The 12,409-nt window shown below is 39.5% G+C and overlaps 1 protein-coding gene across 2 annotated transcripts in view; it reads right to left on the bottom strand.

Annotated features, from left to right (window-relative positions):
- The window catches only part of Dsc2 (desmocollin 2), a 31,212-nt gene extending 26,158 nt beyond the window's left edge, over nucleotides 1-5,054 (bottom strand). For both annotated transcript variants that reach the window (XM_076836512.2, XM_076836513.2), the window contains exon 1: nucleotides 4,986-5,054. In XM_076836512.2, the coding sequence (XP_076692627.2) occupies nucleotides 4,986-5,054 (69 nt within the window). The remainder of the gene's footprint in view (nucleotides 1-4,985) is intronic.
- Between the last annotated feature and the right edge of the window lie 7,355 nt (nucleotides 5,055-12,409).

Genomic DNA, 12,409 nt, shown 5'->3' with positions numbered 1-12,409 from the left:
CTTGTGTGGATTCCTGATCCACATTCACAGCACTTGCTTGGCCTAGAATCCTGGAGCCATGAACGGGGCCTGGCATGTGGTCACCACCTAGTGACCTAAAGGTACTTGACCAAATTCAATATCGTTCTTATCTTTTAAAAAGCCTCAAAATCTAGGAATCAATGAGTGCTTCTGCAATGTGATTTTTATATATTACAACAAATGAAAATAGCACCAGAAGCAACTCCGCTAAACTTACAAGCAAAATAGATTTTCCAAGCTCATCATATATAGTTCACATTACATTGAAGGTTTATTAGGCAAGAACATATGAATTGCAAAGGAAAAGGGGAAATGAAATGTCTTCACTTACTATTACTTTACCTGGAAATCCCAAGGAAATGAACCAATAAGTTACCATAAAGAATAACAGAATTCAGTCAAGGCAGCAGACATAACTATTAAAATATAGACAACATTACTCTTCGTACCCATAAATAAAACCAGTTAGATGACATGATAAGTCATTTTCAAAAGCAATAAAATAATGTTAGAATGCCAAGTAATGAATTTAACAAGAAACTTGCAAAACCCATTTGAAGAACACCTGAAAAAGTATTTCTTCAGGTCATAAAAGTAGAATTGCACAAAAAGAAAGAAAGAAGTATCATTATCTCAGATTGGAAAAATCAACAACATAATACATCAGTTCTCACTAAGTTAAATCATAAATTGTATGATCCAAATAAAACCCAAAGCCTCAACAGAATATTTCCTGAAATTAAAGAAGTTAATTCAAAATGTCATAGGAAAGATTAAAATTAGACAGAAAAATTATGAAAAAGAGGAGCCACAAAAGAACATTAGCTCAAACATATATTAAGAGATTCTATAAAGTCTCAATAATTAAAATAATGCAGTTGTCAGTAGGAGAATAGGCAGATATTAGAGGCATGAATTGGAAAAGATACAACAATTCCTATTTGCATTTGATATGACTGAATACAGTCATTTGAAAAAAATTTTTGATGTCCTGGTTCATGTTGATTTTTTCTTCTTTTTTTTTTTTTTGGTGGGGGGGGCAGTACCAGGTATTGAAGTCAGAGGCACTCAACCACTGGGCCACATCCCAGCCCTATTTTGTATTTTATTTAGAGACAGGGTCTCACTGAGTTGCTTAGTACCTCCCTTTTGCTGATGCTGGCTTTGAACTCAGGATCCTCATGCCTCCAGTCTCCTAAACTGCTGGGATTACAGGTGTGCAACATACCATCTGGCTAATTTTTTCTTCTTAATTTATACAAACACTTTATACTAGACTAGCCTTTTAAAACATGGTTTGCAAATACTTTGTTCAATTTATCAACTACATTTTAACTTTTAAAAAAAAGGTTTATGGTGTTTCTTCTTTGTTTAGTTTGTATTTTTTGCTATGGAGACTGTGTTTATGTGTATGTGTGTGTGTTTTATATAAATGATTTTCCCAATTTTAAAAACAGCTTTTGAAGTAAGTCATAAATGGGCCTACTTGTTTGTTTGTTTACTTATTTATTTCAGGACTGGGGGTTGGATCCTGGAGCATGCTCTCACTGAGCTACATTTGCAGCCCTTTTTATTTTCATTTTGAGGCAGGATCTTGCAAAGTGGTTAAGGCTGCTCTTAACTTGGATTCTGGCAGGGGACCCAGGTGGATTATCCTGACACAGCCTCCTAAATAGCCAGAATTACAGACATGCACCATCATGTCCAGCTTGACTCCAAATTTATAAGAATTCATTGTGTTTGCTTATATAACTCACATGCTATCATATTTTACATTTAAAAATTTCATCTATTTAGTTTTCTATAGTGTTATGCATAAAGCATGAGTTCTACTTTATCTTTTAGCCAATTTCTAATGAGTTCAGGTAGTGTTGTTCTTATTTAATAACATCATACATATTAGTGACATACCATGTATTATAAAAAAGCTTTTCATCTAGTCATACACAACTTTATTGTGTATGAAATTAGTATCTGCCACAATTATAGAGTAATTTATACTTTTTTTCCTATCAATTACATTTTGGTATTCTATTGTTATACCTTCCCACAGTGAAATGACATACCAGGCTTATTCACTGTGACATTATTTGTAATAGTAAAAACTAGCAGCAGAAGTGATAAATACAAGCAAACAGATCAATGAGATACCTTTGAATGCAGAGTTATCGAGACTTAATGATAAACGAGGGGAGGAAAGCAGTAAAGAAGAAAAAATAAACAGCTTCCAGTCTTCTACTTGAGGAGAAAGGCCTATAGGAGTGCCATGCATTGAAACATAGGACACTAAAAGAGAAGCAACATTGTCTGGGAAGACAATGAATGCTGCATCACACCTAGTAAGTAGACATAAAGGCCTATTGTTCAGTGATGACATCTGAACTAGCAATTTAGGATTTGTTGATATCCTAAATATCATCCTTGTGATATTTTAAGCAACACAAGTGAATGAAATGGTCTGGTAAAGGTGTCAATTTCAAGGAATAGGACCTAAAATAAGGCCAGAAGAAAAAATCACCATTTAAGATTGGAGGAAAAAGCAGTCAAATTCATGGAAGCAGAAAATAGGAGGGCGTTTGCCAGGTGCTGTGGTGTGGAGAAAATAAGGAGTTGCTTATTAGGTATAAAGTTTCTGTTATATAAGATGAAAAACTTCTAGAGATCTGCTGAACAAGATTGTGCTTATATTGAAAACTGCACCATCAGCACACTTAAAACATTGCTAAGAGGGTAGATCTCATGTCATGTCTCTTTAAACACACACACACACACACACACACACACACACTAGTGGAGAAAAAGAAACCAGGTAGCGTCAGATTCTGAGTGATCAGAAAGGTCAGAAAAGGGAGGTGGGAATGAATTTCAAGAATATATATGTAATCTACAAAGTGGCATTGTACAAAGAATGGAAAGTGTCTCTTATTTGGGTCAGGGACATCCCTGGTGGCCTGAGAGATCTCTGAGAGGCTTCATTAGGTGTTTAAGCATAAGAAAGTTCAAGTGGTTAAGATATAAAAAAAAAAAAAATTAAAAATAAATAAATAAATTAGTTGAATGAAAAGGAGGAAAAAAAAGATATGTAGGAGGTGAATAAATATTAGGAAGTGGGGAGAAGCTGATTCGTGGAATGGTGAAGGATTACTAAGTTGCATGGGAAGGACACAATGCAAAGGGTGCCCCACCCCTTAATGTCATTCTTACTTAATATCTCACACTTAGTCTGCACACATTTCTCACAACCACGCCAACCACCTGAGGCTGGCAGGACTTTGAACAGATACGCACTACAACATGGAACAACAACTTGGGGGACAAACACTTGAGAGTACAATGAGGAGTTCAGGCAGAGCCAGATTTCTCTTTGCCTCACTCTTGGCCTATCAAACTCTGAAGCTAAGGGAGATCAAGGAAGGGAGGTGGATTCAATTTCAGTTCATTCCCTCAAACTGTGCTTTCTTCTATAAAGGATCTAAGATGACCCACAGAAAGCTTTGAGTGCAGATATCTGCAAAGAAAGGCTATTTACTGTGGTACCTGAAGCATTCCTTTTCCTTTAAATAATAATGACCAGTGGTTTAAAAGGAAATGACAACTTAATTAAGAACCAAACCAAAAATCATCTCTTTGTCATCAGCAATATATTTTGTGACCGTTACTTATTCTTAGTTTCTTCAACTATAAAATGTTAACTGCTATGTGCTAAATGATTAATAATGCCCTGGGGATTTTGGTTAGGGGTTTAAAGTCCAAAAACGTTCTAATAATAGTAAAACCTACAATTTAAAAATTTAGAAATCCTTTGTGAAATCAGCGTAGTGAAGAGGAGGTTATTCGAATATTTCTGCCCCTCAATTCTACCACTCCCAGAAGGATCGCTCTTCCATTGTTCTCTGAGGTCCTCCCCAGGTCTTTAAAAGTTGACTTGCGCCCAAGCTGAAGGCTCAACACGAAAGGGCAGTATTGAGCACCTTTTCGCACCTTGCCGAATTAAACTTTTTTCGTTTTCTGGCAGGAAACCCAGGAAAAGCCCCGTCTGGGGCACCTTTGATTCCAAATTTCCTCAAGAGCTCCTTCCCCACTTAGGATTTCTCCGAGTTCAGACTTTCCCTCGAAATCCGGTCTTTTCTGCCTGAGAGGGGGGAACTGTCCTGCCCAAAGGTCTTCTGCTTTGGCTCCCAGCTCTGGGAAGGGGTGAAGTCGACGTTGTGGTACTCTTCAAAGTGTGTGTGTGTGTGTGGAGGCGGGGGCAGTTGGAGCAAGGGAACGATAAGTGGGTGGGATCCAGACGCCTCCGAGAACCAGAGATCAGTACCAGGATGACCTTTTTCCCCAATGATGTGGGGACGGAAGCCTCCTACGCTAACAATGGAAACTATTCAAAGGGTCACCTAGTGTCCGCCTAGGTGCCGGTCTTCAGGAGCAGAGTGGAACCTCTCCTTTTCCCTAAGATCCCCCACATAGATCTAAACGCACACCAAGATCAATACCCGCCCCCCCCCCCAAAGACCAGGAGTCCCCTCTTCCATCCAAGGACACTCGCTTTCAGTCGGGTCCGCCCAGCGGCTGCCCTGTCCCTGGCCTGAAGCCCGCACTGAGGCGGAGGGGATGCGCACTCCCCAGACTTGGGAGAGGCGCGCAGAAGCAACCTTGGCGCACCCGGCTCCCCGGCGAGCACCCAGAGGCTACGCTTTTGGCTGGGCGTTCGCGGCTCACGCCTCCCTCCCGATCTGCTCGCGCTGATTACATCTACCCCAGACGCCCTTCCCTCCCCTAGGGATCCGGGCGCCCAGGTCGCGCTCCTCTTCCTGTCTGCCCTCCCCCACCCCCTACTCCATGTTTAGCAATCACCACTAGGTCCCTTAACTCCAGCTTCGCTGGCCAACCCCAGCTCCCCAAGTTTCTCCCTTCTTCCCAGGGGATCGAACCGCCCTCCCCGAGCCGGTGGCCTCGGCGGCACTCACTGAGAGGGTCAGCAGGAGCTGCCGACAGAGGGCTCCGATCCTGGAGCGCGTGGGTCCAGCTGCCGCCATGGAGAGGACAGGTCCGGTCGCCGGCCAAGGCACCCGAGGGCCGGGGTAGGAGAGCTCTGCCGGGTGAAGCGGCTGCAGGCTGGGCCCGCGCAGGAGTGCGAGGCGAAGCGGTGCTTTTCTTAGTTGTTCTGAAGCGCCCGCCTCTCTCCCAAGGGGCTTTTCCTGTGGCCGAGGGTGGGGCTCCAAAGACACCGATCAGCCCCTCCTTGCTATTTTCTTAAGTCTTCATTTCTTTAAGAACTCAACAGGTGGGAACTCCCTTGGGCCGCCACCCTTTTACCTGTGCTAGGTGTTTCTCACCAGCAGACGCCACCTATATGCCCCATCTCCCCCTCCCCCGCCCGGGTGTCCGCCCGGCTGGATTAGCGCTGGCCCTGCCCAGCAGAAGCCCTGACTGTACAAAGACTCACTCCCCAGCTTGCTGGCCGCTCAGGCCCCGCCCAACCTACTGCCCTCACGGTCCAACTAGGTCCCTGCCCTGGGGGCAATTAGACCCAAGAAAACAGCCCAGAGCTGGAGAGTTTGCATTATTTGTCACTGCTGCCTATCACCCACCTATTACAGGGTTGACTCCAGGGAGGATTGTGCACTCATCCTTACTGGAATAAAATGCCTATGGACATCTGATTGAGGTTCAGACAGGACTTTATCTGGACACATCATTTTTCAGGGTCTCTTGTTTTAGAAAGTTCCTGGTATGACAGTGATAGGAAAAAATTGCCGTAACTTAGGGATCTAAGTAAGTAAAATTAAGGAATCTGGACTACAGGAAAATAATGAAACCAAAGATGAATTACTTTGGGAAACGCATCCGCGGAGATCCTAGACCTGAAGTCCTAGGCGTTGGCTAAATGTAACCTGCATATTTCCTCCAAGAATCTTCCCTGTCACAAATAAAGCCAAGCCAAGACTATCCCACCAAGTTTCAAATTTTCTAATTTCAGAGACCAGAAACTTTTTTATATTGGACTCTTTTCCTATATTGGACTCCTGAACATTGTCTCTTTCTTTACTGCCATCTAAAACTGTTCACTGTGAGAAGTGAAAAAGAATGGGGTAATTGAAATTTTGAATTGAAGTGCACTTAAACTGGATGAATTATTGCAGTGCATAACCAGGAAGATTAAAGTGTACACGCTGTGCACTTTCAGCTCCTCAGAAAGCAATGACATGGCGTTCTGACTCATCCTCCTGAACCTCTTTTCAATTACTGACTTAAACCAGGTAAGTCTGACCACAAAGGAGAAACTTCTAACATTTTGTTTGGCTTAAATCTCCTCAGGGATATTTGGAAGAAACTTGTTGGTAAAGCCAACCATATCACTCAAAAATTCTTGAACATGATGACCATGGTAACACTATTATGCACAGAGTCAAACATACTGTACTATTGAGCACACATTCAGATTCAAAATTAATGTCCGACAGTGCCTGGGTTGCCTTGTATGTCTTCTTTCCATGATATGTTTATAAGCCAATGCCACATAATGAACTAGACCATTGTCTCCACATCTATAAAATTATCATTGAGCCTTTGCTAGTAAAATCAGCCTGGCTCATGAGCATGAGACTGGAATTGCCATCCATCCATTTCCGTATTTTTAAATCCTTTTTTTATTACAGGTATGACTTCATAAATACCCCTCATCCTGTTAATGACTTAATGATGACATCATGGTCTCTAGCGTGAAGCTTTTCAGAGGCAAGAAGCAAGCTAGTTTCAGGTTCCAGAAATCTACTCAGACTGTCATCATAGCCTTGACAATAGGATGTTTCCAAACTCCTGCCTGTCCCTCAGCCTTAAGGATGGCTCATGTTTTTCCTCATTCCAAAGAAGGCAGAGGACAATTTGACAAGAAGTCATCGTAGATATTTATTGTCATCTTTCATCCTAGGTAACTGACTGGGCAATTAAAATGGTGGTTTTGTTTGTTTCATGATAAAATTTTTTTAAAACAAAAGAATCAAATATAAATTACTCTAAATAACTAGCTCTCAACGTATTGACTGTATTTTGATTAGACTGTATAGCCACTGAAATGTCCTCCTCTATTAAATAGGTTTGAAGCATCTGACGTAAGTTTAAAGAGACAATGAAACATGCGTAGATGTGATTCTTTTTAGGAATGTCCTTTGGCTATGAATGTAATTCCATTGATATGAACAGGTTTTCCATTGCACTAAAATAAAAGGTGCATCAGACCAAAGCAAGGAGCAACTTTCTGGATGTCTTGAGCTGCTCCAGTAACTTCTCAGGTCTTAGCACTTTGATTCGTTAAAAGATTTCAAAAATATTCCTAGATGCTGTCTGTGGTACTTTCCACATGCAAAAGTAATCTACTGAGAATGTTTATGACAGGTTTATAGAGAAGTTTGGCTGTTTTTATTTCATAGACATCGTAGAAAGTCAGAACCAGAGGGTCCTTAAAGAGATGAAAAGTCTATAGTCCAAGGCGTATGGACCAAGTCTACCCCACCAAGTTTCATAATTTTCTAATTTCAGAAACCAGTAACTTAATATATTAAGGACAATATAAAAATCCCACTTACCACTGATGTACACATATGGGCTGCTCTTACTGAACCACATGAATCCTGCCAGTCCTTGCCCTCTGCCAGACCCTCTGGAAGAGGGACAAACATGGAAAGATGTGGTCTTTAGAGGAAGTCTGTCTCCTGGTGGAACTCAAAAGCAAGAGAGACACAAATATAAGGGGGAAAAGAAACAAAATTAAAGGACATTATATTTAAAGGTGGAAGTAGAGATAAAACAGGCACAATTATTCACCTCCAAGAATTGTCATAAGGATTAAATTATATGTTGCATAAAATATACTCAGAACAAAACCTGAGCATTCTAAGTGCTCCCTAAGTCAATCACTACAGGCATCTCACTTCCCTGCACTGTGTACTTCCATGCATCTGTGGCCCTCCATCACCCACCCTAACTCCTCCTTGTGACCCTGTGTTTTCAGTACCTCTCCACCAGTGGCTCTCTGTCTTGGTCTCCTACTGAACTTTAGTGTTAAGTCACTCATCACTCCCAAGTCCTTCAACTCCCTTTCCCTCAACACTGATTCCAGACCTTAGGTGGCAAAGTTGACTTAACTACAGATCACTAAGAAGAGATTTTGCAATTAGTGTCATCTTTTTTTATGACACCAGTTGGTTTGCACCAATTCTTAAAAAGGAATCCTTTCCAATGTGAGAAAAATATTTAAATTTTTGCATTTTCCAATAAGTGAAATGTTTTCTAATGCTGTGCATATTTCTTCGAAACTTGATTTTCAAAATTACCTCAATGAAATATAGCATATGCAGGTCTGACAGTGTTGCTCTGTAATGGAGAGCATGCTTAGCATGAGGAGGCCCTGTATTTAACACCAGCACAAGAAGAAAAGGAAAAGACGGAGAAAGAAAAGACAGAAACATAGTGTACTAATCAAATGAATTTTTTATTATATTTCAGAGTATATTTTTAAAATAAATGAATGGTAAAGTAAGAAATAAACTATAAATCAATCCTTACAATTAATATTTTATTTAGTAGACACTGAGTAGAATCAAGCTACTGACAAGTTCAATGAGAGTTATCAAAATCACAGTAAAGAATAGAGAAATTCCTTTTTTTTTAGCACAGTAGGGAAATTATTGATTTTATAGTTTGGATATGAGTTGTGTCCCCCAAAAGCTCTATGATAATGCAGGAATGTTTGGAGGTCAGTCCAGCCTAGTTTAAACGGAGTGACTGGTTAGTAACTATAGGCACGTGGGATGTGGCTGGAGAAGGTGGGCTGCTGTGGGTGTGCCTTAGAAGGATTCATCTCCCTGTGGCCCCTTTCTCTCTCTCTCTCTCTCTCTCTCTCTCTCCTTCTTGGCTGCTGTGAATGGAGCAGCACTCCCCCACCATGCTTTTCCACCATGATGTGCTGCCTCACTTTGGGCCCTGAGCAATGGACACAGTCAACCATGTTCTAAATCTCCGGAACCTTGAGCCAAAATAAATTTTGCCTCCTCTAAGTTGTTCTTGTCAAGCATTTTGGTCACAGCTATGCAAAGCTGACTAACACAACTGCTTGAAACTTTTCAAACTATCTAGAAAGGAAGCGTATTATAATTCCCAATACCTAACATTGTTTTAATGCTTGATGAGAAGGAAATGCTTATTACTCTAATTTGTTTATTTCACATTGTAGATGTAAACTGAGTTATCATAATATTCCCCATAAAAATACATACAAATATTAGGTCTCAATTTTTTTAAAGGCAATCAATAAATGAATAAATTCTGAAACAACTGAATTGAATAAGAGTGGAGAAAGTTCACAATGTCTGATCTGCCATGAATAGATGCAGTTGATATATTCACATACTGCTTGCCTTCCAGAGTTCTATGAAAGAATATGTCCTTAAAATTATGAAAAGTTCACTGATTTTACAAAGTAACTAGTCTAACAGATATTTATTGAGCATCTATTATGTCTTGGGCTTTGTTCTGGACACTGACAATGATGTGGTAAACAAGGCAGAATGGCACCTGACCAAGGGCAGCACTTAAGAATGATAAAATAGCTAGTCCGAACAACAGTATTCTCTACCTGAGATTTAGATCATGTTGACTTCTTTGGGATAAAGCAATTAATAAACAGCATTCTATAAAGATGAGCAATTACCAATATGAAAATTATTTGTTCCTGTCTCTTTGTGGATCATGAATTGTTACTCTCTTCTTAAATGGGTTTAAAGATGAGAAACACACTGGACAGAGAACATATTCTAGAACATTTATGATCTTGGCAATTGAACTGCAACATCTTCCTGTTTTCTTCTTTCCTTGCAGCTGTGGCTGTGCATTCTCTGGTGACTGTGTCATTTTGGCCACTAGTCCCCTAACTTGCAAATATCTCTGTGCCTCTAATACCACCACTCACATGTGTATTGTTTCACACCCTTGCACTCATGAAGCTCCTTCTCCCATATGTGCTGTGTATGTACTCTTTCCTCTGTCTAGAATCTTCTTCCACCTCTCTGGCCCAGTTCACTCCCATTCACCTTATAAATGTCAGTTATTTTCTTCTCTGGTCAAACTCATTAAATGATTGATTCTCATTTAAAGTACTTGTCACAGGCACATTGTTAAATTTCTTTGTGTAATTACTTGATTAATAGCTTTTTCTTTCTCACCAAAGACTACATTTTCACTACTGTAGTACTCTGTCTTTTGGGGTCCACCCATGTCTCCCTTGCACTATCATGATTCCCAGTACATAGCAGACAATAAGTATTTGTTCAAGGAGTATGCAAATGGAAAATGATTACAGAGCTAATGAACAGCCCAGGTAGTAAACATTTTTTGGAAAGTCATTTTTTGCTTTTCATTTTCTGCTTTCAATGTTTATTGATATTTTAGAGTGATGCCAAGGTCACATTTGTCAGGGTAAGTTTTCTTTAATCTGATGCCAAACATAATAGACATGTAGTAGAATGTATTTGATAAAATGGGAGATGGGCCAAATAGAAGTTCTATTGTTGTTTTTTGCACACTAATATGTTAATACATTTTAATTTATAACTCAAAAAGAAAAAAAGAAAGAAACTAGTGCATAAATAGGAACTAACATCTGATTAAAGTGGTTGCAGATACCACAAAGAAACAGAGAGATGATTACATGGCAGAACTGAAAAGCAGACATTCTTAGAGAAAAATAAAACTGCTTCCTACCTAACACCAAAGTGGCCTCCACATGGGTTAATCTTTACTGTAGTGACAAAGACATAAAGTTAACAGAAGACAGCATAGGAAAATATCTATATCACCCAGGGGTAGAAAAAGATTTTTGGAATAAAATCCAAACAGCATATATTATAAAGAAATTTTTAAAGATGCAGTTGACTATGTTTAAGTCATGCTTTTTATTTAGCAAAGGATACCATTTAGCAAAGGCAGATATTAGATTGAGAGAACATATTTGTTATAACTAAAACAGACAAGGGAAAATGTTTAAAACATACAAAAAACTGGTACATTGTTTTAGAATTACAAATTTGACCAACTATTCAGGAGATAACGTAGTTGTACTGATTCAAGATAACACCTTGTCATATCCTATAATCCAGCATTTTCTTTCTTGCTTATACAACCCAAAGAAATTCCTGTTGACATCTACAAAGGGTTTTTTATGGTATAGGGAGGTGGGAGCAGCCTGGTGGCCATCTTTGGGGAGTAAATAGGTAAAATCTGATGGCAGATCCACCCTATGAGTCACTGGGAACTGATAGCCTACATGTGGCAGTATGAATGGATCTTAAAAACATACAACCTAGTGAAATATCTAAAATAGAATGTACAAATACAAATTTAAAAACACAAAAAATTAGTTCCACAAAACAACAGCATATCTTATAAAAATAAAACTAAAAGACATATTTTAAACACATCTGACAGATCCTTATTTCTCTTCAAAATAATCTTTAGGATGGGTACAGTGGCACATGTCTGTAATCCCAGCATCTTAGGAAACTGAGGCAGGAGGATCAAGAGTTCAAAGCCAACCTCAGCAACTTAGTGAGGCCCTAAGTAATTCAGCAAGACCTTGTCCTTAAATAAGAAAAAAAAATATATAATAGGGATGGATTATAGGATTTGATAAAGTATTATCTTGTTTCAATCCCTGGTACATCTCCCTCAAAAAAAGTAATCCTTCTAGCATATTATTGATGATTTTAATTTTCATAACAAAACTGAGCAGAGGAAAGAAAGGATGTTTGGAGTATCCCTACAGAAAGAAGTATTCACACTACCAGTCACTTAGTTAAATAAAAGGTGGCTGGTGCCCTAAATGAGCTCCCAGTACTGGGAATGAATTACATGAATGCTAAATAACAAAAGGGGATGCTTTTAATACATTATTTATTTCCAACTTGTGAAATATCCACAAATATCTCAAGTTCAAAATATTCCAAGCCGAAGCCATTACCCTTCCACAATCAAACTGTTTTGCTTCTCTGCTCATTGTGGTTAATGGTTTCATGATCCTCTCAGGTAATCAAGAAGGAAACTAGGGCGTCATCCCAGACATCCTCTCCACCGCCTCCTCACATCCTGTCAATCTTCAGGTTCCCATCTTGATTGTCTCCCAGCTCCATAACACCTCCAACCAATTCTGCATAAAGTTTGTTTTCAAACAGTGTCTTTAGGATCTCATGTGATTCTTGTTAGCTCGCTTGTTTTGTTCTACTTTAGGTTTTTTAGTTTGTTTTCTTTTTCTTTTATTTTTTTTGTGGGGGGGGGGGTACTGGAGATTGAACTCAGGGGCACTTGACCATTGAGTCACATCGCCAGCCCTAGTTTTGTA

This window comes from Callospermophilus lateralis, chromosome 17 (genome assembly GCF_048772815.1).
Source record: "Callospermophilus lateralis isolate mCalLat2 chromosome 17, mCalLat2.hap1, whole genome shotgun sequence".
NCBI lineage: Eukaryota > Metazoa > Chordata > Mammalia > Rodentia > Sciuridae > Callospermophilus > Callospermophilus lateralis.
Note: the sequence above shows the minus strand (reverse complement) of the source record. Positions and strands in the feature narration are given on the sequence as shown.